The 26,732-nt window shown below is 39.9% G+C and overlaps 1 protein-coding gene across 2 annotated transcripts; it reads right to left on the bottom strand.

Moving 5' to 3' along the window:
* Positions 1-3,388: 3,388 nt before the first annotated feature.
* Positions 3,389-23,997, bottom strand: NME4 (NME/NM23 nucleoside diphosphate kinase 4). 2 transcript variants are annotated; one of them, XM_074197042.1, is made up of 5 exons: positions 23,761-23,997; positions 7,278-7,411; positions 6,661-6,762; positions 4,209-4,321; positions 3,389-3,855 (listed from the first exon to the last, which is right to left on the bottom strand). In XM_074197042.1, exons 1-5 carry the CDS (start codon positions 23,906-23,908, stop codon positions 3,735-3,737), a joined length of 618 nt encoding a protein of 205 aa, XP_074053143.1. In that variant the 5' UTR covers positions 23,909-23,997; the 3' UTR covers positions 3,389-3,734. The 2 variants fall into 2 exon arrangements, with proteins under 2 accessions (XP_074053143.1, XP_074053144.1); XM_074197043.1 differs by lacking the exon at positions 6,661-6,762.
* Positions 23,998-26,732: the final 2,735 nt, after the last annotated feature.

Here is a 26,732-nt window from a genome sequence, read left to right as displayed (position 1 = left end):
AACTCCATTGCCTTGCAAAAAAAAAATCTAAAAAAAAAGAAACAATAAAATAAAACTAAAAGAATGAAAAACTAAAAGAATGAAATATCTCATTGGAAAAACAATTAACCTAGAAAACAGATCCAGGAAAGACAATTTAAAAATTATTGGTTTGGGGGGTAGCTAGATGGCACAGTGGATAGAGCAATCAGTCCTAGAGTCAGGAGGACCTGAGTTCAAATCCGGCCTCAGACACTCAGTAATAATTGCCTAGCTGTGTGACCTTGGGCAAGTTACTCTTAACCCCATTGCCTTAAATAAATAAATAAAAATTTAATTATTGGTTTACCTGAAAGTCATGATCAGGAAAAGATCCTTGACTTCATTTTTAAAGAATTTCTACAGGAAAAATTGCCCTGATATTCTAGAAGCAGAGGGTAAAATAGAAATTGAGGGAATCCACCAATCTCCTACCAAGGTCCCCCCCAAAAAATAACTCCTGGGAATATTATGGACAAATTCCCAAACTCCCAAGTCAAAGTGAAAATACTACAAGGAGCAAGAAAAAAAACAATTCAAATATCATAGGCTACAGTCAGGATTACTCAGGGTTTAGCAGTGACTATATTAAGGACTCATAGGGCTTGGAAGGCAAAAGAGCTTGGATTATAATTGAGAATTAACTACCCAGCAAAACTGAACATCTTCTTCCAGGGAAAAAGATGGATATTCAATGAAACAAGAGACTTTCAATATTTCCTATTAAAATGACCAGAACTCAAGAAAAAGTTTGATCTCCAAGTACAGGACTCAGGGAAAGCATGGAGAGGATGGACAGGAAGGGCAAATTATGAAGGATGTAATGATGTTGAATTGCTTTTACTGCTTCATGGGAAGATGATAGTGATAACTCATATGAACCATCTCAATTAATAGAACAGTTAAAAGAAGTATATTTAGACAAGGCTCAGGAGAGGGCTGAATATGAAGGTATAATATATAATAAAGATGGAGTCAACAGGTGAAAAAGGAATGTACTAGGAGAAAGGGAAAGGAGAGGTAGAATGGGTGAAGATATTTTATGCAAAAGAGCCAAGAAAAAATTTTTTCAATGGAGCAGAAGAAAAGGAGAAGAAGGGAATGAATGAACCTTCATTCTCATTGGAAGTGACTCAGAGAGGAAATAACATAAACACTTAATAGGGTAGAGAAATCTATCTTACTCTTTTTTTTTTTTTAGATTTTTCAAGGCAATGGGGTTAAGTGGCTTGCCCAAGGCCACATGGCTAGGTAATTATTAAATGTCTGAGGTTAGATTTGAACCCAGGTACTCCTGACTCCAAGGCCAGTGCTCTATTTACTGCACCACCTAGCCACCCCAATCTATCTTACTCTTGAGGAAAAAGGAAAGGAAGGGGATGGGAGGGGGAATATAGGTGAAAGAGGAGAGGGAAGATCATGGGAGAGGGTAGTCAGATATAACACACTTATTGTTTTTTTGCAAGATGGAGGCATTGGGTGGTCTGCCCAGGACCATATGGCTGGGTGGTTTTTGGGGGTTGGGGCAGGACTTGGGTTTGGGTCCTTCTGAACCCCGGGGCTGGTACTCTGTCTTCTGTGCCACTTGGTTTCCCCATAACACACTTTTAAGAAGGGACAAAGTGAAGGGAGAGAAAGAAAAAAATAAATGGGAGTGGGGAGGAATAGATGGAAGGAAATGCAATTAGCAATAGCAACGGTGGGAAAAAAATAAAAAAGCAACTTCTCTAATAAACTTATATAAAAAAAAATCCATCCCAGAGACAGAACTGATGGAATCCTAACACAGACTGAAGTATAATTCTTTTTCTTTTTCTCTCACTTTATTTGTCATGACATTTTTCTATTTTTGTGGGGGTGGGGATTATGTTTACTCACACAACAAGACTATTTTAGCAACATGTAAATAAATAAGGAACAAAAAGTCACCTAACTCCTCCCAACTTCAGCTTCCTGCTCTGTAAAAGGGAGTCATTTTATAGCTTTATTAGATGCCCTTTGAAGTCTCTCCCAACAATAATCCAGGTTGGCGGTTTATGAAGGGGGGAAGGGAAGATGCCCTTCGACTCTTTCAGGTGTTTCAATTCTCTCAGGTGGCCATGTGTTTAGGAAGAAAAATATTATCCTGTCTAGATAGTATATTATTGCATTTAGGCCACAGTTGAAGTTAGTTTATTACACCCATTCCAACAAAATTCTTTTCCTAAACAATAGGTCATAGCTCTAATTCAGTGGATAGCATGATATATACCTAGCCTTTACGTAGAACTAAAAGATTTGCAAAGTACTTTTCACTTTTCTTGTAGTGTCCTATCCCTGGGAGATAGGAGCTATTATCCATATTTTATAGTGAGAAAACAGAGACAGAAAGAAGGTAAGCAGCTTTCCCAGGGTTACCCAGATAGGAAATGAATGAGACCAAATTTGAACTGTCTTCTTGACTTTGGACTTAGTACTCTATCCATTGATAGAGTTGATACCTCTTGTCTATGAGTAAAATCACAAGATGACTCAAACTTGGAAGTCAGAGGATGTGGGTTCTAATAATGGTCTTGCCACATATTAGCTGCATTCTTGGGTAAAACATTTTATCCTCCTGATTCTCTCCCCACACTTACAAAATGGAAACAGTAGTTCCACTATTTTCCTAAAAGGTCTGTTGCAAATTAAATGAAATAATGCTTGCAAACTTCTAGAGAGTTCAGATGTCACTTGAATTTGCTATTTTTCTTAGTATCTGCAGCACTGCAATGGTTCTTATATCTGTCAGTCAATAGAAAGGGGGATATTTGGTGCTTGAGTTTCATTCAGGCAATAAACCTTGTGTGTGTTTTCCACTCAGGGAATACCATGTTAGGTTCTCTTGGGGGATATAAAGAGTTCTAACTAAGTCTAGGGTCTTCTGGCATCTAGGTGTTATGAAGGATAGAGCAGTGGACCCAGTGTTAGGAAGACCTATGTGACTCTGGGCAAATTACTTAACTGCCATCTGCCTCACTTTCTTCATTTGTAATTGGGGATAATAATAATAATAATAATAATAATAATAATAATAATAATAGCACCTGCCTCAAAGGGTTGTTGTGAGGGTCAAATGAGATAATAGTTGTAAAGCACCTAGCCTGTGGTAGACTCTTTTTTTTAAAGTTTTTACAAGGCAAATGGGGTTAATTGGCTTGCCCAAGGCCACATGGCTAGGTAATTATTAAGTGTTTGAGAACGGATTTGAACCCAGGTACTCCTGACTCCAGGGCCTGTGCTTTATCCACTGCACCACCTAGCCTCCCCCTATGGTAGACTCGTAATAAATGTTCCTTCCCTTTCCCTTTCTTCCCACCTTAAAATTTAATGAAAAAACTTGATCCCCACATATAGAAACAAGAAAGGATGAATGGTTACCAAATTATAGATTGAATTTTAATGTGTCTTCTTTAATAGTCAACATTATCTCTAGTTACAAGCAAGTACCCCCAAGGTTCACTGGCAGGGTGGTTGAGGGAAGGATTAGAATGAATCCTTCAATGGCTTGGAGCATGGAGTGAAAAGGCACATGATTTGGCATCAGAAAGGTCTCTGTGGGTAGGGAGGAGATTAGGATGGGGGATGGCAGGTAACTTGGACAGGAAGGAAGGGAAGAACATAGCATTTTCATTGGCAGAGGTAGTTGCTCCTCGGTCCATTCTCAGTATGGGAAGGAGGTGCGCTGAGACTCTCCCTCACACATGGTACACATTGCTGTGACTACAGCAGTCCCAATACACCAGCTCACTGCTGTGAAACCACAGGTTGATCTCTCTCTGGGCCACTTCCACTGAATCACTGGCATGGATAACGTTCCTGTACCGGAGAAAAATGAAACATGAAAGTTAGGGAGACTCTATGTAGTTGGTCACTAGTGTTATTTCCCCATACTTCTAAGCCTACCCCACTCTCAAACTTCTATGTTGATGCCCAAGTAATTAGAAAGAGGTATTTGTCATACTACTAGAAAGGAAAGTGGTTAAGGCTGGATCTGAACTCAGGTTCTTTTAACTCTAGACCAATGCTCAATTCACTAAACCACCTATCTTCTCCTGAATGTATCTTCAAGGTTTTTTGTAATATTGCTTTCTTCTGGCTTTCTTCCTACATCTTCTTCTCAGTCTCCCCCTTTCAGACTGCCCAACCTGCTAGACCCTCCCTGCCAATACCTGCTGATATGAACACTGAAGTCTCCCCGAATTGTCCCTGGAGCAGCTTCTGCAGAGTCAGTGTCTCCTACCATGGCCCTAGAGGTATGGACCACATTGTAACCTTCCCACACCTGCAACACAAAAAAAGACCCTGTCTATTCCTGATGACAAAAAGCAAATGGACAAGTAGTTAGTCCCCAGTATGACTCTTATTTCCATGGGTTTGTACAGGCCATTTCCTACATTTCATAAACAACAAATAGTCTCTTACAATACTTTGTCCAGCCCTCCTCTTTCTGCTCTATCACTCTTTATATCATACTGGACCTGGGTGCATATATATGTGTATATATGTCCCATCCTACCTCTGAGGCAATCGATGAATCAGCACATACTACTTAAGCACATACAATATACTAGGGTCAATGCTAAACAAGCACTGAGATTCTGCTATTTTTCATCTTTCTTGTTGTTTGTCCTTTATTCTCAAAAAAGACCACAAAATCAGGGAAGTGATGTCATGATATGCAAGTGAAATGGATTTAAGTGACAGAAGCCTGTGCAAAATTACCAGTCTCACTTTCTCCTCTGAAGTCACTTGTGTCTGATGACTAGATACAGATCAGGATGACTGGATGCAATAGGAGACCTTGGCCTTTTAAGATAAAGTCTTTAACAGGTCTCAGTTTAACTTAGGTGGTGTTTATATAGTAATTAAAGTTAAGTAAGAAATGATGCAGAAAATGGCCACTAAAAACCTAGTCAAAAAATGAAAAAAGGAAAAAATCAATCTGGGTAGGGAAGGTACTTAGGATTTAAGACCAAAATGGATTTATCTTCATTGTGGGTCAATTAGGGCCCAAATAATGACCAAATGGGGCTTGACCAGGGACCTTTTGTTGTCAATCAATGAGAACCAAAGTGATTTGAGGCAAGGTCCCTAGGAAAGAAATCTAGTCTGTAGGGACGGCTAGGTGGCATAGTGGATAAAGCACTGGCCCTGGAGTCAGGAGTACCTGGGTTCAAATCCGGTCTCAGACACTTAATAATTATCTAGCTGTGTGGCCTTGGGCAAGCCACTTAACCCCATTTGCCTTGCAAAAACCTAAAAAAAAAAAAAAAGAAATCTAGCCTGTAAATCTAAGATTTCTATACCTAGCACTTATTAAATGAGAGCTAAATTGTACACATCTTCATGGAGTAGTTGACCCTGCCATCAAATCTCTACCCTCCCAAAAGGGGAAGACAGAAAGACAAGAATTGGTCTTGGGAAGGAACTTTATTTTATGCCTCTCTAATATACAAACTATGTAATTATGTATGTTAGAGCTACCTGAGTTTGTCTTTCATCCCTCCTGACTAGACCACAATTTTCTTTATGATAAGGTCCTTGCTTTTTCTGAACCTTGCCTTTTGCTCATCTCCAAGAACAATGCTTTGCATATAGTGAATGCTTAATTAATGTTTGGTGAATGAAATAATTATTCTGGTATCCAAGAGGTCTCTAAAATCAAATACAAAATCCTCTTTGGAATTTGAAGCTCTTCACAATCTGGCCCCTTCCTTCCTTCCCAGGTGTCTTACACTTTACTCCTTTCCATGAACTCTTTGATGCAGTTACAATGACCCATTCGCTGTTCCTCACACTTGACACTCCATCTCCCAACCCTGTGTCTTTTACTGATTATCTGCCATGCCTAAAATCAGGAATGTTATGGAATCTGCTTGGTGAACACCTCTCAAGATCTGGTTGTTGAATTTTCAGCGTGAACATTCACAAGGCAAAACTTAGCAAATGCTACAAATCAGGGCTTGGTTTATTCTTTTGTAGATTGTCTAGATTTAAGAAAGTGATAGAGGAAATATTAATGATGCAAATTCAACTTAAAAGTATGTCCTAGGCGTACATTTTCCCTTCAGAGAGCCAGTAAACACCAGCACAACACTGCCTGGAATGTTTTCCCTCCTCACCTTCACTTCCTGGCTCCCTTGGTTTTCTTTAAGACTTGTCATCTTCAGACTTTTCTAACCGCCCCCCTACACACACACACACAAACACACACACAAAAACATCCATCGTCTTCCTTTCCCACTAATACCTAGAGCCTTAGAATGCTTTCCAGATCTTGTATAAAGTTTCAGTATCTTGTTTAAAGATAGTGCTTTGCATGTTGTAAGCAACCATGTATCTATTTGCTTTTCTTTGCATCCTTAGAACTTAGCACAATGCCTGATCCACATGGTAAGCACTTAACTTACCATGTTTTTGACATCTTGACTGATAGTGCACCTGCTCATCAGACAGAGAAAGAAGAGCCTAGAACTGAGAAGAGCTTAGTAGTTGAGTCCCCTTTGTCATCACCAGGCGCTAATAAGGGAGCATTGGTAGCAATTTGTCCAACACCCCACAGGAAGCCCCACCCCTTCCCACTTTCCCTCTTAGCAGCACCTAGGTCCAGGCTAATCTCACCATAGCGACCACAGGACCAGAACTCATATAGTTGATCAAGTTTGGATAGAAGGGCTTCTTCTTTAGGTCATGGTAATGCTCAGCAAGGACTTTCTCTGAGGCCTGGAAGGCAATGGGGAGAGAGTTGGGAAGAGATCTGGAGCTGATAGCAACAGGAGAATTTGTAGGAGGTTAATCTACTCAGAACCTGCTACATGTAGCAAGCCCTCAGTGGATACTAATTTGCTTGAATTACTGAGGAGTGGTACCTCCTAGTACCAAAAAGTCAGATGATTTCTATACCAGCAACCCATCTCTTTTCAACCCCAGAGCATTACACTTTCCCAGAGCACATCAGTTCTGCCAATGATGGAAACAGGAACTATAAATACAAAACATGACCACTGTTGGAAAACTAAATATCTTTGGTACTTGTGGGCATATACAAAAGAAGCAAAGGGATCAAGTTAGAAAGCCTACATGATATTTCTTACACACATAAAACACAGCCCTGACTGCTTAGACCAGAAATGAGGGGCCTCCATGGAACCAATGAGAATGGAGTGCTGAAATACTGGTTAGAGTCTCTGAAGATAGCAAGGGAGATTCTCAGGTCCATTCATATTAGGCACTGTTACCTGTAATAGTTTCATGCCCACTAGTTTGAACCCTCGTCTCTCAAAGCGCCTGATGACATCTCCAACCAGCCTCCGTTGAACACCATCTGGCTTTACTGCAATCAGTGTCCGTTCTTGGGTTCTAGTAAGTCCTCCTATAGGAAAGGGAAATAGAAGTTTTCACCCAGGATTGGTCTCTTGGACCTGCTAAAAACTAATAAGATCAAATTCAATGAACAGAAATGCAAAGCACTATATTTGGTTTCAACAAAATCAAAATACAAGTCACTATGGGAGAAACATGTTATACTTTAGTAAAAGTTTACTTTAGTAAACTTTACAAAACTAAGAGCAAATGCCACCTTAGTTTGCATTGATAGAAGCACAGCATCAAATAATCCCACTGTACTGTTCTTTACATCTAAAGTGTTTAATTCTAAAGACCCTCTAACATGTTGGAGTGCTCCCAAAAGAGAATGATGAGGATAGTTTGAAAACTGAAACCATATAATATGAAAATCCTTGAAGCAAGTAGGGATGTTTGCTCTACAGAAGATATGAGAAGGGAGTGGTGGAAGACAGCGGGATATGATCACTTTCTTTGAAGTATTTGGAGCATCATATGGAAATGAGATTAGATACTCTTGACTTGACCTCAGAGGGAAGATACCATGTTGAAGTTGCAGAGAAGCTAATGTTAAATGACCATAAAGAAGGTCTCCCCAGGGGTGGCTAGGTGGCGTAGTGGATAAAACACTGGCCCTGGAGTCAGGAGTACCTGGGTTCAAATCCGGTCTCAGACACTTAATAATTACCTAGCTGTGTGGCCTTGGGCAAGCCACTTAACCCCATTTGCCTTGCAAAAACCTAAAAAAAAAAAGTCTCCCTAATAGTAAGAGCTGTTCAAAAGAGAAAAGGGATACTGTCAGAAGGTTTTCAAGAGAACAAACAACATATTGGGGTCCTTTTAAAGGAAATCTTTATTCAAGTATTTATATATGGGTCGGATGAGATAGAATCTGTTTTCTATCCACTCAGAGATTGTACTGCTTGATATTCATTTTCTTTCTTTTTTTAGGTTTTTTGCAAGGCAATGGGGTTAAGTGGCTTGCCCAAGGCCACACAGCTAGGTAATTATTAAGTGTCTGAGGCCGGATTTGAACTCAGGTACTCCTGACTCCAGGGCCGGTGCTCTATCCACCGTGCCACCTAGCCACCCCTGACCTTCATTTCAAAGAGAACCAATAACATCACAGAGTATATCTTGATTTGTATGTGAATTAGATTTAAGTGAGGCAGAGTTACACAAAATCAGCCACATAGGTAGTAGGATGGATAGAGCACAGGCCCTGGAGTCAAGACAACCTGAGTCTTAACTCAGACACCTACTAACTGTGCCACCCTGGACAAGTCACTCAATCTCATTGCCTCAAAAAAAAAGTCATAGGGGTGGCTAGGTGGCACGGTGGATAGAGCACCGGCCCTGGAGTCAGGAGTACCTGGGTTCAAATCCGGTCTCAGACACTTAATTACCTAGCTGTGTGGTCTTGGGCAAGCCACTTAACCCCATTTGCCTTGCAAAAACAATCATCAGCCTTACTGTCTTTTCCAGGGTCATCAAAGTCCAATGGCAGGGCAAAAGTCAAGATGAAGAAAAAGGAAGAAAGAAAGAACGAAAGAAAGAAAGAAAGAAAGAAAGAAAGAAAGAAAGAAAGAAAGAAGGAAGGAAGGAAGGAAGGAAAGAAAGAAAGAAAGAAAGAAAGAAAGAAAGAAAGAAAGAAAGAAAGAAAGAAAGAAAGAAAGGAGAGAGAGTGAAAGGAGAGAAAGAAACAAAGAAAAAAGAAAGAAGACAGATGAGTGGCAATGGCCTGGGATATAGTAGATGACCATGGCATCTTAAATGTCAGAACAAACTCTAAAAATTCATCTGGAAAAACTCATCACATGCTAGGGGTTCATCCCCTTTAACCCACTCACAAGTTTGAGGCCTGTGAGTTGCCCCCAACTTGGTTTAGCTGTCTGCCAAGACTTTACTAGGGTGTGGTCACTGCACATGCTACAGTTACTTGGAGCCACAAGTGAGAATTGAGTGAATTAGGGGGAGACCAAAGATGAATGAGAAGCCTTCACCTCCTTTTTTTTGGAAGTGCTAGGCTTCCTGAACAGCCCATACACCTCTCTGAGATTATAGGACACTATGAACTGGTCTCTTTATCTCTCCCACTAGCCTTGGGTCAGAGTGAAGGAGAACAATATGCTGAGTTACATTTGGTCTGTTTTTCTGACAAAGGAATTTTCTTTTACCTTATCTTAGGAAACCTATTCAGTGTTCATGGAATACATCACCCTAGAAAGGTGCATTTCAAGGGAGAAAAAAATAATACCTGAAGTCTACTTTAGGATCTTTCTCGTCTCACTGCCTTTTTTTTTTTAGGTTTTTGCCAGGAAAATGGGGAATGGGGTTAAGTGGCTTGCCCAAGGCCACACAGCTAGGTAATTATTAAGTGTCTGAGACTGTCTTTGAACCCAGGTACTCCTGTCTCCAGGGCCGGTGCTTTGTCCACTGTGCCACCTAGCTGCCCCCTCCCTGCCCTTTTGAGGAAATGCCAATCTAGAATTGTCCTGTATACTTGAGGAAGAGTGCCTAGAGTTCAGGTCCTTCCAGTTGTGGCATCAATATGCCTGTTTAACATAACATCTGGTATATAGTAAGTGGTTAATAAATGTTTATTGATTAATTAATTGATTATCTGTTAACCTAGGGCTCTCAGCTGGGCAAAAAGCACAGCCACCAAAACAACAGTTTTTCCAGAACAACTTAGCAGTCCTAAAAATACCATTTGATGACGCAGTCTGCCCAGTCTTTCTGGGAAGGAGAGAGAGAGACTAATTAGGAACACATCCATGGGGAGGTCTAGGCAGAGATAGAACAGCTCCCCAGAGTGGGGAAAAAGTAAGGATTCTGCTTCTTCTCATTTTATTTGTCCTGTATCCCAAGACTGGGGAAAGGTACCATCTCCCAACACACTGAAGAAAGCAAAGGGTTATCCTTCAGATTACTCATCACTTTGTTTCATGAATCAGTATTTCTGAAATTAAGAAACAGCAAAGATCTGGTTGGGGGTTAGGAAAAGACAACTAGGTTATCACTAAAATGTGGTTCATCTCAAAACCAGGCAACAAGGCACAAGGAAAAGGGAACAGATGGAGAGAAGAAGGGAGGAAAGGAGGAAGAGAGAAAGAAGGAAATAGGAAGAAAGAGAGAGGGAGAAAGGAGAAGGAGAGAGAAAGAGAATGAGAGAAAGTACTCAAGGAAGAATGGAATATTTTAAATACATCTTTTCTGTATGTATTTACTCTCTGAAAAACAATCATAGATCAGGAAATTCTGATTGTAACAAGCAAGGAAGCAAATGCTGGGAACCCGTAACAATATTGTGGTATTTCCATATCCATACTCTTTGACCCAGAGATCCCACAACTAGGCATATACACTGGGAGGTCAAAGATTGAAAGAACCCATATCAAAATATTTATAGAAACACTTTTTTATAGAACTAAAAACAAATAGATAGCCATTGCTTGAAAATTGTCTAAACAAATCAAGAGTCATGAATGTAATGAAAAGTTATCAAATTATAAAAAAATAAGAAATATAACAAATTTTGTGAAACATGAGAGTTATATGAAATGATGAAAAATTAAATAAAGTAGAATGAGGAAAATAGTTTACATGGTATCTATTACAATGTAAATTACAATAAGAAGTAAAAAATTTTGAACATTGTATTAATAAAATGATCAAGATCAGCCCTGAAGAAATGAAAAAATGCCTGTAAACGTGCCCATGTCTCTCCATCCTCAAAAAACTCTTAGTTGATCCATCTTTCCCCAGTAGTTATTTTTCTAAATCTCTCCATCTTTTCTGTAAACTCCTTAAAAAGACCTAAAATAAACATTTCTTCTTTGCTTCACTTTTCTTAACTCTCTACAATCTGAGTTCCATCCTCATTGTTCAACTGAACCTCCTTTACCAGTTCCCATTGATTTCTTTTTTTTTTTTGCAAGGCAATAGGGTTAAGTGGCTTACCCAAGACCACACAGCAAGGTAATTATTCAAGTGTCTGAGGTCAGATTTGAACTCAGGTACTCCTGACTCCAGGGCTGGTGCGCTATCTACTTCGCCACCTAGCTGCCCCCTGATTTCTTAATTGACCTTAATTTCTAATGGCCTTTTCTCAATACTTATCCTTTTTGAACTCTCTGTAGCCTTTGACACTCTTGATCACTCTCTTCTCACTGATACTCTCCTCTCTAGATTGGTGTGACACTGCTTTTCTCCTGGTTCTCCTCCTGTCTGTCTGCTCCTTCTTTGCTCAGGTCATGCCCACTAACCTTGCATATCCCACAAAGCTTTTGTCTTGGGTCCTCTTCTTTTCCTCTTCTATGCAATTTCACTTGATGATCTCACCATCTCCTGTGAATTCAATTATCATCTCTTTGCAGATGATCCCCAGATCTATTTGTCCAGTCCTAACCTCTCTCTGGACCTCCAGTCTCTTATCTCCAACTGTCTATTGGACAGCTCAATTTGGAGATGAACATATTAAGTGTCCAAAACTGGACTCATCTCCCCCCCCATCTTCCTCTTTTCCTACTTTCCTGACTATTACTGTCAAAAGTATTCTCCCAGGGTGGTTAGGTGGCGCAGTGGATAAAGCACCAGCCCTGGAGTCACTTAACCCCATTTGCCTTGCAAAAAAAAAGTATTCTCCCATTCACACAAGATACAACCTTGGTGTCATCTTTGACTTTTCATTCCCTCTAACCCCATTCCCATAGTCAATCAGTTGCCAAATTCTATTGTTTCTGTCTTTATAATACTTCCTCTATAAAGTCCCTTCCCTTCTCTAACATACCATCACTCTGATGCAATCCTTCATCACCTCATGCTGAGACTCACTTGGTTGGTCTCCCTGCCTCAAATCTCTCTCCATTCTAATTCATCGGCCACTAAGTTGTTAAATTGAGCCTCCTTAAGCCTATATGGGTCAGATGATGTCACCCCATACTACCTCCATTTAATTAATTCCAGAGCTTCCTATTATTGCTGGGAATCAAATACAAAATCTTTTGTTTGACTTTTAAAACTTTTCATAACTTGCTCCTCCACACTCTTTGTACTCTTCTTATGCAGAACACTCCATCTTTTGACTCAGCATTTTAAAAAAATGTTTTTCCAATTAGTTGCAAAGGTAATTTTCAACATTCATTTTTGTAAAGTTTTTTCACTCCCCTCTTCCCTCCCCCACCCAAGGACAGAAAATAATCTGATCTAGGTGATACATGTACAATCGTGTTCCACACATTTTCAAATTAGTCATGTTGTGAAAGAAAGAACAAAAAGGGAAAACCAGAAGAAGGAAAAAGCAAAAGACAAATTTACAAAAGCAAAAATATATGCTTTGATCTGCATTTAGATTCCATGGTTCTTTCTCTGGATTTGGATGGCATTTACTATTGCAGGTCTTTTAGAATTTTCTTATCACTGTATAACTGAGAAGAGAGAAGTCTATTATGGTTGATGATTGAACAATGTTGCTGTTAAAGGGTACAATGTTCTCCTGATTCTGTTCACTTCACTCAGTATCAGTTCATGTAAATCTTTCCAGGTATTTCTGAAATCTGTCTGCTCACCAATTCTAATAGAGCAATATTATTCCATTATATTCATATACCTATACCACTACTTGTTCAGCCATTCCATAATTGATGGGCATCTCCCCAGTCTTCAGTTCTTTGCTACTACAAAAAGAGCTGCTATAATTATTCTTGTACATGTGGGTCTTGTCCCCTTTTTTTTGTGATCTCCATGGGATACAGACCTAGTAGTAGTAGTAGTAGTAATAGTAATAGTAGTATTGCTAGATCAAAGGGTATGTACTGTTTTATTGCCCCTTGGGTATAGTTCTAAATTGCTCTCCAGAATGGTTGGATCAGTTCACAACTCCACCAATAGTGTATTAGTGTTCCCTGACTCAGCATTTGCCATCCCCAGCACCTGTAACTTCCTCCCTCCTCATCTTCCCTCCTGGTATCCCTCTGTTCCTTCAAATCTCAGGTAAAACCATATCTGCTAGCAGTCTTTCTCAATCCTCCTTCACCTCAATGTCTTCCTTCTGAGAAAAACTCCAATTTATCCTGTCTAAAGCTTGTTTGTACATAGTTGTCTCCCACATTAGACTGAGTTCCTTGACAACAAGGATAATTATTAGCCTTTCTTTGTATTCTCAGTATTTAGCACAGTGCCTTGCTCATAGTAGTTGCCTAAGAAATGCTTGTTGACTGATCAAGCTTGACCCTGAAGAAGGAATGAAAAATATGCCCCTCTTTCCTTATCCTTGGCAGAGGTAGGAAACTGGAGAAGAACCTCCATAGATGTTTGGATGACTTTTGCTAAGTTGCTTTTTTTTCTTTTTTTTAAAAATATTTTATTATGAATAATGACTTTCTGGGTAGCAATGGAGGAAAAGATATACAGTATCTTGGAAACATCTACTCCATTAATAATGTCGTCACAAAGGTGGGGCAAATATTATCTCTACTTTACAAAAGAGAACATCAAGGCTGAGAGAAATTAAATGACTCACCCACAGCTTTAAATAAATAAGGGAGAGCTGGCATTCAAACCCAACTCTAAGACCATTTCACTTTTTTGCTGTATGATACTTTTTGGCCTGGTGGCTCAGATCTTTTCTATCTCTAAATCCTGTTCATCATTTCCTACAACCTATCCCAGCCTAAACTACAGGAGTTGGTAACTTCTTAGGTCCTTGTCAGTAGCATGATTTAAACCAGATGTTATTCTAGACACCAAGGAAAACATCCAGAATCCACCTAAAAGAGCCTGAGTCCTAATTTCTTTTGTTTGTGAGTCCTTTCAATCATGTGCAACTCTCCATGATCCCATTTTGGGGTTTTCATGTCATCAATACTAGAGTAGTTAGCCATTTCCTTCTCCAGTTTAATTTACAGATAGGGAAACTGAGGCAATTAGGATTAAATGATTTGCCCCTGTGTCAAAAAGTTAGTAACTGTCAATGGCTGGATTTGAACTCATGAACATGAGTCTTCCTGATTCCAAAGGCAGTACTCTGTGCCATCTGGTCCTGATATCTATTCTCAAAATAGTGATAGATTGGAGGATGTCAGTATGGGGGCACCACACAAACATGGGATTTCTTCTTTGGTCTTAACTCTTTATTCCCCAAGAGACAAGACTACCATGGTGAATATTGAGTGACTCAGTCTAAGTACTCTCATTTTGACCAACACCTTTTCTTTTATTCACCAATATTATGTCAAACCTTAGAGCAAATCTTTTTTTCTATAACCTTACTTATTTTAATGTCAATTATAGTTCCTTAATTAAGGCAAATTTTGTAAGTGTTATAGCTTCTAAAGTAGGAACAAAGAATATTTTCTTTAAGGAGATGTTTCTTCATTTACTATGCCTGTCTTGTCTGCCTGGGTTCAAGTTCAGGTGAAGGCAATTAAGACTATATAAGGCCAGCCTAACGTAGCTCATCATCCTCATCCCCCATTTTCATAAACTTTTTGCTCTAGAAACTAGTTTATCAACTAGAGCTTTTTATTGTATCTAAAAACAGAGGGGCAGCTAGGTAGCATAATGGATAGAGCATTGACACTGGAGTCAGGAAGATATGAGTTCAAATTTGGAGTCAGTTGGTGTTAAGACACTAGCTATGTGACCCTGAGCAAGTCACTTAACCTTGATTGCCTCAATCAAAAGAAAAGAAAATCAGTGACTGTCTTCTTTAAGACCTCTTTAAGGGGCAGCTGGGTGGCCCTGGAGTTAGGAACACCTGAGTTCAAATGTGACCTCAGACACTTAATAATTACCTAGCTGTGTGGCCTTGCACAAGCCACTTAACCCCATTGCCTTGCAAAAAAAAAAGAACCTAAAAAAAATTTTACTGCTCTAAGCCTCAGTTTCCTCATTTATAAAATAAGGATAATAATACTTACAGACTACCTACCTATATATACATGTAAGCATTCACTCTTTCAGCTGAGCTTTACAATATCCATCTAAGGTCAAGTAGCATTTATTTCCATTTTATATGAGGAAATTGATGAGGTTGAAGTGATTTGCCCAAAATCACAAAACTAGTAAGTGATGGAGCTAGGTCTCTTGACTTAAAAGTTATAGTTCTTTCTGTTAAACCAAGCTAAATTGGTCAATGTGAGATATAGCAATGATTGGAAACCAAAAAGTAGCTCTCAGCATCTGGGATTTAATAATTTATCCGAGGGCAGCTAGGTAGTGCAGTGGATAGAACACTGACTAACCCTGGAGTCAGGAGGACCTAAATTCAAATCCAGTTTCAGACACATAATAATTATCTGGTTGTGTGACCTTGGGCAAGTCACTTAATCCCACTTCCTTGCAAGAGGAAAAAAAAAGAATTTTATCTGCAAAACCACAAAGAAATACTGAGAGGAAATTTACAACAGGCTCTCAGACCCAGTCACCACCCTAGGCCCCCCCACACCAGGGACTTAGAGATAAAATGAACTGGAATGAAAAGGGGCAGACAGGATCTAATCATACAACATTCTCCTAAAGTCCCACCCTATGAGGATTATTGTCAGCAAGCAGCCTGAGGAGATAAGAGGTTTGAAAACAATTTTTAAAAAAAAGCAAGAAGGAAAAGACCCAGAATTGAAAGGGGATGTAGGGAAGAGAGAAATGGACTGGGTTGTCTTTAGGAAACTGCAAAGATCTTTTTTTTTTAAGGTTTTTACAAGGCAATGGGGTTAAGTGGCTTGCCCAAGGCCACACACGTAATTATTAAGTGTCTGAGGCCAGATTTGAACTCAGGTACTCCTGACTCCAGGGCTGGTGTTCTATCCAGTGCACCACCTAGCCGCCCCCTGCAAAGATCTTTTAATGACTCTGAGCTTCTCCCAGAAACAAAAACTTTATTCTTTAAAATAAGACTGCATAGACTTGAGTGAAAATTATTATTTCCCAGTAAATAAGAAATTATGAAAGATGTCACCACACTGGAGTGAAAGCTATCATCAAAGAACTCTATGGGCTGATCTCAGAGATCTTGAGATACTTATAAAGATGGCAAGAAAAGTAAGAAGAGATTGTACCTGGATTTACAGGAGTCGATGAAATGCATGTCTGCATAAAAAGGGCAGACACGGGTGAGTTGAAATAGACAAGCTTGGAGAGAATATGTGAATTGAAGGGATCCATTTAAGTATTCAATTAAGGAAAAAAAAAAGCTAAGATCCATTCTAAAGGAACAATGTCCCATTCTGCATAAAGGTCCAAACAGCTTTTCAAACAACCCCTAACAATGTCCCCAATCCAAAACTAGAAATAGTCAAGGGCAAGCATGAGAGAGCAAAGCTTTCTGTATGTGGTACAACTGGAAGCTGGGCATCACGTCAGAATTTGTGGGGTTTGACCCAGTTTTTGCTTATGGTTTTGGGAAATAATATCTTTGTATTTATATATAATTTTTAGCTTTTCAAGGAAATGTTTCATCCATTATCTCTTTTGATCCTCACAACAATAACATTGAGGAAGAGGCAGAGCTGGGATCTTTATACCTCCCTTAGTTTAGAGAAGAGAAAACTGAGGTATAAAGGTCAAGAAATTTTTCAAAGATTATAGCTTCATAATGACTGAGCTGGTATTGAAATCCACGTTCCTAAGCTTTAGATGAGCAGTACTATAAATCTGCAGTCTTGTGTTCTTGTCCTGGCACTACAACTAACCTCTATGTGTGACCCTAGACGAATCACTTCCTCTCTCAGAACCTCAATTGCCTCATTTATATAAAAAGTTGTATCACATAATTGCCAGGATCTCTTGAAGTGCTAAACTATGATTTGTATGAAAGCAAAATGCCTTAATTTCCAAATTCCCTAAAGTCCCAGAAGTAAAAAGCAACATGTAGAAAAAGTAGTGTCAGAAGACAAGAGTTCCAATTCTGTATCCTTATGCATAACAATTAACCTCTCTGGACTTGTTTCCTCATCTAAAAAATGATGTCTGGTCTAGATGCCATTTGAGATTCCTTCTGTTCTTAACTTTATGATTCTGTGATCCCATCTCTTGGTCTTGAAGAGGCAGCTGAGTTTATATAAGGGGACAGGACATACAAAGAAGGTGATAAAATTCAGCCCTCTCACAATGACAGTTTTCTATTCCCCTAATATGTCCAGCTTCAATCTGTTTTTTCTTAGACCAGGATAGACATCAGTGATTTCAGGTCAGCATTCCCTGGATCTCAAGGTCAAAGCCTTTTTTTGAGGCAAGGTCCATGGAAAAGGAAATTGGAGACATTGAATTCAATTCAATTCAAGGAAGGTAAGTAAAGGTGAGAAGCTAGCACATTTGAAAACCCCAAATAAGTAAGTCATCTGTCATGTTACAGAGACATCTACCTCTGTTGATACAAAGCAGAATAGCACATGGTAATCCTCAAAGTGATGGCCTTGATAATGTAGCCCTTCTGCAGCTCAGTTTATTAGCAAATTATAGAGTCTTTATTTTATAGATGGGGGAGGTAGGGAGATATATATATATATATATATATATATATATATATCTGATTGACCCCACCTGCAGGATAATGTAGATAGTATTCTCTGCAGATGCCAAAGCAGAAGGAATATTAGACTTAGGACCAGAGAATCTGCATTTAATTTCCAGTTCTATTATTTACTTTCCATTTGAATTTAGACAAGTCATCTCTCTTCTCTTTATGTTCTGCATCTGTTCAAATAAAGGAGTAGAACTAAGATGACTTCCCTTTATTATTCTTAGATTATATAGAGAGGATAGTAGGAGACACAGTGGATGAAAGCCAGACCTGAAATCAGGAAAACCTGGTTTCAAATACTGTCTAGAATTTTCTAGTTAGGCAACCCTGGGCAAGCCACTTCACCTAGGTCTGCCTCAGTTTCCTTTCTGGTAAAATGATAATTTATAGCATCTATTTCCAAAGTTATTCTTGGGATAAACTGAGTGTCCCAGGAATTGATCCCTGGTCCTGTGCTATTTAAAAATTTTTATCAATGACTTGGATAAAGGCATAGATAGAATGCTTATCAAATGGGCAAATGGAAAAATGTTTAAAGAAAAAACTAAAAAATTAATGCCCCTTTGTTGGAGCTCAATAAATGCCCCTTTATTGGCTAAACAAATTGTGTTTTTTAATGTAATATGATAACCATTATTATTATTACTGTGCCACAAGAAATTATGATTATGAAAGGCTTAAAGAAACTTATGAAAACTTCTATGAACTGATACAAATTTAAGTAAGGAGACAAGGTGGAGCCAAGATGGCGGCCTGAGGGCAGGAATTCCTGGAAACTTGTCCCCCCAAAAAACTCCAAAAGCCATCAAATTATGACTCTAGTCAAAATTTAGAGGGGCAGAATCCACAGAAAGACTGAGTGATAACAATTTCCCAGTCCAAGACAACTTAGAAGATCCATAGGGAAAGTCTGTTTTACCAGACTGGGGTTGGAAAGAGTAGCAGCACAGCCATACCCAAGCACAGATGGACCAGAGCAAACCTGCTTCAGCCTTCCAGGAACAGCCCACAAGGCACTTGGGTCCCTGGGGGCCCCTGAGTCTATGGCAGAGGGGGCAGTTTCCAGACCTCTTGCCCAGGGATCAACAAGGATAACTTGAAGGGGAGGTGATAGAACTCTTCCCCATGAGAATGAGCACAGAGCAGCCTTGCTGTGGGAACCTGCAGTGGGAACCTACAGAGCTATTCAGCACCTCCAGAGTGCCCAGCCCACAGATGGTAAGGGGGTGAGGAAAGACTGCAGAGGTCTCTCTGCCATCCCTGGGGTAGGATTCTGCTTTTTGCCTACATTCAGATCCTGGTCAGTCTGGGCCCCCATACTACCATGGCAGAGCAGGAAGCCTCCTCATGACTCCAGGGCAGAGAGGAGGGCCTGTGGTCATCTACAGACCAGAACACAAGCAAGAGAGGAGTCAGAGTCTCTCAGAAGACCTTGGATCCAAGCAGGGTATCCCAACCTCCCCCCCCAAAGCTTTGGAAATTCAGTAATCAGTCAAATACTGAGGAAATGAGCCAACAACAGAAAAAGAAGAACCTGACCATAGAAAATTACTTTGGTCCCATGGATGATCAAAATATGCTCTCAGAAGATGACAAAGTCAAAGCTTCTGAAGAGAAACAAGAAATGGAATCTGGCAATAGAAGAGCTCATAAAAGACTTTGAAAAACAACTAAGGGAGGTAGAAGAAAAATTGGGAAGAGAAATGAGAGTGATGCAGGTAAAGCATGAAAACCAAGTCAGCAACTTAGTGAAAAAAAATACAAAAAAAATACTGAAGAAAATAACATGTTAAAAATCAGTTTAGGCCAAATGGAAAAAGCAACCTAAAAGACAAATGAGAAGAAGAATGCCTTAAAATGTGAGCTGGAACAGGAGATAAAAAGGCTCCCTGAAGAAAATAACTCCTTCAAATGTAGAATGGAGCTAAAGGAAACTGATAACTTCGAGAGAAATCAGGAAGAAATAAAACTATTCCAAAAAAACTTCAAAATTAGAAGAAAATGTGAAATATCTCATTGGAAAAACAACTGACCTTGAAAACAGATCCAAAAGAGATAATTTAAAAATTATTGGGCTACCTGAAAGTCTCAACCAGGAAAAGAGCCTAGGTTTCATTTTTCAAGAAATAATGCAGCAAAATTGCCCTGAGATTCTAGAGTAGAAGGTTAAAATAGAAATTGAGGGAATCCACTGATCACCTCCTGAAAGAGATCCCAAAAGAAAAATTCCCAGGAATATTATAGTGAAATTCCAAAGCTCCCAAGTCAAAGAGAAAATACTACAAGCAGCCAGAAACAAACAATTCAACTACCATGGCTCTTCAGTCAGGATTACATAGGATTTAGCAACATCAACATTAAGGGTTCACAGAGCTTAGAATCTGATATCCCAGAAGGCAAAAGAGTTTGGTTTACACCCAAGAATTAAATACCCAGCAAAACTGAACATCCTATTTCAAGGGAAAAGATGGACTTTCAATGAAACATGAACTTTCAAACTTTCCTGTTGAAACAACCAGAGCTGAACAGAAAGTTTGATCTCCAAATACAGGACTCAAGTGAAACTAAGAGAGGGTAGATGAGAAGGGCTAATTATGAGGAACTTAATGATGTTGAACTGTATATATTTCTGTATGGGAAGAAGACACTGATGACTCATATGAATCTTCTCATTTATAAGAGCAGTTAGAAGGAGAATATATATGGCACAGGAAGGAAATGGATATAATGCTATAATATAGTATAAAGATGGAGTCAATGGGAGATAAAGGAAAATACTGGGAGGAAGGGAAAGGAGAGGTTGAATGGACTAAGATATTTCACATAAAAGAGTCAAGGAAAAAGCTTTTGCAATGGAGAGAAAGGGGAGAAGGCAAGGGGGAATGAGTGAGCCTTCATTCTCATCAGAAATGGCTCAGTGAAGAAATAACACACACACTTAATAGGGTATAGAAATCTATCTTACCCTAGAGAAAATGAAAGGAAAGGAATGGGGTAAGGGGGGCAGAGAGGGGAGGGGGGGTAGGTGTTAGAAGAGAGGGAAGATTGTGGAAGAGGGTAATCAGATACAACACACTACTGAGCATGGATAGGGTGAAAGGAGAGAGAGAAAAAATAAATAAGAGTGGGAAAGAATAGAATGGAAGGAGATACAGCTAGTAAAGGCAACTGTGGGAAAACATGTTGAAGCAACTTCTCTAGTGGACTTATGTTAAAGAAGTCAATTCATCTCAGAGACAGAGCCAATGTAATCTGAACACAGACTTAAGTACACTTTTTTTTCTTTCTCACTTCTCTTGAGGTTTCTCTATCTTTTTTGGGGGAGGGGGGTTTACATTTACTTTCACAAGATGATTATTGTAATAATATAAAATAAAAAAACTATAAAAAAAGTTAAGCCAAGGTTAGCAATTTAGAGGCTCTTCAGTTTTAATCAAATTTGTGAAGCATTCTGTATTTTTTTTCTCTTTCTCTACCAGCTCTTTTTTCTATTTTCTAATATAATTCTAGATCTCCCCATCTTTTAATTTAAAAATATCAACCACAACTTGGCCATCTTAAAAAAATAAGTTAGTAGACAAAAGAACAATTTCACAATTAACATAAAGGAAAACAACATGGAAAAATACCAGCCAATCAATAAATAAATATAAGAATTCAGATCACTACAAGAACAAGCTGTGACTTCAGAGAACTGACAAGAAAGAATTCCTCATGCTTCCAGGAACAGAAGTGGTGGACTACAGAAGCAGATGAAGCATGTGTTGTCTGACAGGACAAATGTGTACATTTGTTTTGCTTTCCTTTTTTTTTTTTTTATCATTAAAGAGAGTGCCTGTGGTGGTGGTGGGGGGGGGGAGAAGGAGTCATTGGAATGTGACAGTGATTTTAAAAAGTATCAATAAAACATTTGTATCTTAAGAGAAACAGAGACAAAAAAAACAGAGACAGAATGAACACTGGTTAACAAGTTGAATGACAATTTAGATTCACAGTGATCTCAACTACCTAGAATGGCAAGTTGAAGTAAATTAAGAAGAAATTAAGAAGTTAAAAGAAATAAGTCTTATACTTTACATTTGGCAACCTGACAAATGCAAGGTGAGAGAGGCATGGCAAGAAATCACTTGCTTTGAAGATCTGAGAGCTCTAATAGACAAACTCCAAATGATCAATGTGGTAGCCAAAAAAAAGCAAAAAAACAAAAAAACCCAAACCAAATGTGATCTTTAGTCTTCACTTAGATGCATAATATCAAGATGATTCAAGGTGATAATGACCTGGTAATACCATATCTGGAACACTCAGGTGACTTTTGGATGCCAAATTTTAAGAAGGATGTTGATAAATTGGAAATCATTCAGAAGAGGGTGAGATGACAAAGATAATGAAGGATCTTGAGATCATGCCATATGCTCTGTTAAAAGAACTGAAATTGGATAGTGTAGAGAAAAGATAAAGAGTAAAAATATCTTCAAAAGGCAACTAACTGACATAGTAGATAAGAGTGATGGACTAGGCTTTAGGAATACCTGACTTCACATCCAGCCACAATTGTCTCAGTTCTGTAATCCTGGACAAGTCATTTAATGTCTTCCAGCTTCAGTTTCCTCAAATGCAAAATGAGCATGGTAACAGTATCTGCCTCAGGTTTGTTGTGAAAATCAAATGAAATAACTGATGTAAAGTGCTTTGTAGTCCTTAAAGTGCTATCTAAAAGTTAACTCTTCATATTATTTCTTGGAGAAGAAAATGACAAACCAGCCTCTTTGCCAAGAAAACCCCCAATGGGGTCATAAAGAGTCAGACCCAACTGAAACTGAACAACAACATAATTATTTTTATTGGTGTGGGAAGGGAATTCAATTTGTTCTGCTTAGTGCCAAAGGGCACAAAGAATGATGAATGAAACTTTCAGAGAAGCATATTTAGGCTTAATATGAGGACAAGGATAATTCCTAACAATTAAAGCTATCCAAAAGCTGATTGGGCCTCCTCAAGTAGTAGTGGATTTTTCCTCTCTAGAGGACTTTAAGAAATTTATTGATTATACTGTTAAAAAAAATTCTTATTTGGATACAGATGTCCTTCCAGATTCTCTCCAACTTCTGAGCTACTGTAATTCTAGGGACAGTCCCCAAGTCACCTGGACCTCCCCCCTATTGCTCACTTACTACCTTATTACCCTGCTCTCAACCACTTTAACTAGGTTTGCAGACTTCTAGCAAGAAAACAGGGGCACAGTCCTAGAGGGAGAGTCATCACCGAAGCAAAGAACAAACAGCTGGTCTGAAAAAAAAAAGCTATGAGACATAGAACTGAAAGGCTGCAAAAAACCATAGAGTAAGGGTCTGGAGAGAAGGAACTAATTTTCTTCCTTGATTTCAACCCTTCACAACTGCTGGTAGTGAGACCCTGTCCACGTGGGCGCCTGTGCAGACTAGGGAACAAAGAACCCAGCAAAGACTTCTCCCGGAGACATAAACTGGGTTAAGAAAGTGAAGCAGGCCACAAGGAAGGATGCTGGCTGGTTAGACCATTGGCTGTTTTTGTAATCATCCCAGAAGACTGGGTGGGCCTAGGGAAGCACTGGCCTGAGTTCGGGTCCGCAGCTCTTTCCAGTTCTCCAGAATGCAGGGCGACAGAGCGACTAGGGAGAGGGGAGGTGGTTGGTGAAGGGAAGGTCGGGTAGGTCGAGCTCTCACATCTGGGCAGAAGGGAGTCCCGGACCGGACTCGCTTTTCCCGAGTGCAGGGGCTTCCTACCATGGCCAGCTGGGGCCCTGCTGGTCCATCCCCACCCCTGCTGCTCCTTCACGTTCTCCTGAGGGATCGCGGCCTCCCTTTCCCACTCACCAGAGTTGTACCGGAGCAGAATTGAACTGGGCACTCCTCCGTGGGGCAGGGACAGGAGCAGCTGCCTCGTAGCCAGGGTCGGGCTAGAGCTCTGGGCGCAGCCACGGCCCAGGAGGGTCCGCAGCTCGCAGCGTGGGAAGAAGCCCATATCCCCCCACCCCGGCCCTAAGACTGGGCGGCTGGGCTGCTAGCTCTCAGCCCGGCCGGTCCCCAAGTAATGGGAGGGGAGGAAGAAGGGATGGACAGGGACCGGGGCGGGCCAGGTCCCACACCAACCTCCCGCCCCTATCCCAAGCGGTGGGGGTGGGGCGGGGAGTAGATGGGGTAGGGGTGGGAACTCAGGCCGAGTTTCAAGTTTCAGACCCACCCCTTTCAAATAACAGCTTTTTTTTCCTTTCCTTCCCTCAGGCTGTTGGCACATCCACCAAAGTACCCCTCACTCCCCAATTCCCAACTCCTCCCCCACTGCGACTCCGATTTAGAGCTGGTTCTCTCACTCTCTTTTGTATTATCCTGGATAGGGGGGATTGGGGGTCGAGGGGGGCGGGGCGCGCAGGGGAAAAAACCCACCCTCCTGTCTGTAACCTGGGTACCTGAGAGAGACTGGGAGGGGAGGGTAGTGTAGAACTTAAAGTAGTGAGAGATTAGATCTTGAAAGCCTTTTCTGTATCCCGATCAAATAACTGGTCTTTGAGCAGGGATGGGGGCAAGGCTTTCACACCCCTCTTTATTAACAATAATCCTAATCTTTAAATTATGCAAATATTACCTATAATTATCAGATGAGAGCCCTAAGGCTCAGAAAAGTGAAATCAGCTTGTCTACAACAGAAGAGCTCTTCCCACTCCCACCACAATATCCAAAAAGATCTATATCTAAGGTTCAGACAGAGGTCTCCCAACGCTGGAAGATTAACAAAAGTTTTCTGTCAAAAGATTTGGGTGTAATATTTGATTTGTGTTATGTTGGGGGACATGGGATGGAGAGAGAAGGGTGGGTAAGCATCTTTTCTACTTTTCCCATGCCTTAGTATCTGATTGAGCTGGGCTAATTGAATTGGAATTTTAGAAACTTCCTTCTCTTAGCCTCAGAAATAGGGACCAAGGAAGTCCATCCTCCCACCACCCCACCCCCACCCCACCATCCACCCCACACACCCTGCTTCTTTCACAGGAAATTGCCCAGTAACTAATATCTGCCTGAGGATTGTTTCTTTGCATTCTGCCAACTAGAGGAAGACAGATGAGCTTTAGCTCTGCACCAAGGAAAGAATTAGGTCTTGGAGAGTGACTAGCCAGTTGCTGACTGCCTTATTGTGTCTCCTACCATTTCCCTGAATCTTACCTTTTTCTTCTAAAATTAGATCACTCGGGGGCGGCTAGGTGTCGTAGTGGATAAAGCACCGGCCTTGGAGTCAGGAGTACCTGGGTTCAAATCCGGTCTCAGACACTTAATAATTACCTAGCTGTGTACCCTTGGGCAAGCCACTTAACCCCATTTGCCTTGCAAAAAAACCCTAAAAAAAGCATATTAAAATTAGATCACTCTAACAGACCTTGGGAGAGTACCAGTCATTTCTGCCTGCCTTATTTATGTCCCCTACTATTTCCCTGTATCTTACCTTTGCTTCCTCTGGAATAGATGACAACTGAAGAAGGGCACTTTGACCCTTTTTGAGGAGAGAACCTATTCAATGAAAAGGTAAGTCAGTTTTCCCCAGTGTTCTGATGTCTAACTTGGAATTCTAGACTTCCTTCTGGAAAGGACTTTAGAGATATCTCATCCAGTCTTCTAACTAGCACAGAAATATTTTCTACTACATGTTTTACAGTTGGTTATTCAGTCTCTGAATGCTTATCGATTTATAAGGCAGTTCCTCTTGGCTGGCAAGTTCTTCCTTACAAAAAGCTGAAATATTTCTCTTCACCCCAGTTCTACCCATTGAGGTCAGAAAAACAATGCCTTAGACTGTCCATGCAAGGACTAATTCAATCAGTCAATCAAAAAGCACTTATTAATCACCTATTAATCACACCATTGTGTGAGACAATGTGCTGAGCATTGGTTATAACTGAAAAAGAAAAAGGACAGTACCTAGATTCAAGGAACTCACAATCTAATGTTGATAGAAGTAGTAGGAGAAGGCTCCTTCTCAAAAAGAACCATAACATCAGGAAGGTGATTCTATGACTTGAAAATGAATTGAATTTAAGTGAGGAAGGGCTGTGCCAAGTCACTAGTCTCACTTTTTCTTTGGGAACTATTAAGTCCAGTGGCAAAATACAGCTCAGCATAACTGAAGATGGCCCTAAATGCAGTGGGAGGCCTTGGGAGAAGTGAGAAGTTGAAAGAAAAGGATCAGAACTGAAGGAGGCATTGAATTAAGGGAGAAACATTCAAGAGAAGAGGTCATCAACACAAAGGAAGGGTAATTGGTTGTGGCTGTCCAAGGTACTATGTAGGTGAGGAGAATGATAATTCTAAAATTGATAACCCCATCAAGCACTTTGCCAAGGGAGGAAAGTCTTGCCCCAAAGATAATGGATTTCCACGTCACCAGAAGTCTTCAAGTAAAGGCCAGATGTATTTAAGTCTGACTCTATTATTGAAATCTGTCTCCTCTTTTTTTTTTTTTTTTACTTCTTGGGCACTTTTATGGAAGAGACTCATTCATATATATATGACTTTCATCTAAAATTCTGTGATACTTGAACATTTCAAGTATTAAAGACAGCAAACATGGACCTCTCTTCTCAAAAATAAACATATTTAATTCCCAAAACTGATCTTCATAGAAAATGTTCCACCATACTGATTATTATCCTGATTATCTTCCTTTGGACATGCTTGTAAATCATAATATTCCATGTGTGGTAAGTCTTTTCTTGTTTTAAATATGTAATTCTGTCTCTAACTTCTGCAAATGATGAGACTTTGGAATGACCCAGAGGGCAATAGAAAGATGCATAAAA

Source organism: Macrotis lagotis, chromosome 8 (assembly GCF_037893015.1).
Source record: "Macrotis lagotis isolate mMagLag1 chromosome 8, bilby.v1.9.chrom.fasta, whole genome shotgun sequence".
NCBI classification, from domain to species: domain Eukaryota; kingdom Metazoa; phylum Chordata; class Mammalia; order Peramelemorphia; family Peramelidae; genus Macrotis; species Macrotis lagotis.
The sequence above is the reverse complement of the archived record's forward strand: the minus strand, read 5'-3'. Positions and strand labels throughout refer to the sequence as shown.

What these genes read in the sequence shown, in the direction of transcription:
- NME4 (XM_074197042.1), bottom strand. Translation starts at nt 23,908, where the DNA reads ATGGGCTTCTTCCCACGCTGCGAGCTGCGGACCCTCCTGGGCCGTGGC. An exon ending in TCTGCTCCGGTACAACTCTG is followed by an intron (nt 7,412 to 23,760) that starts GTGAGTGGGAAA and finishes CCTTTCCTATAG; the next exon opens with GAGGACTTACTAGAACCCAA. An exon ending in CTGGTCCTGTGGTCGCTATG is followed by an intron (nt 4,322 to 6,660) that starts GTGAGATTAGCC and finishes TTTGTGTTGCAG; the next exon opens with GTGTGGGAAGGTTACAATGT.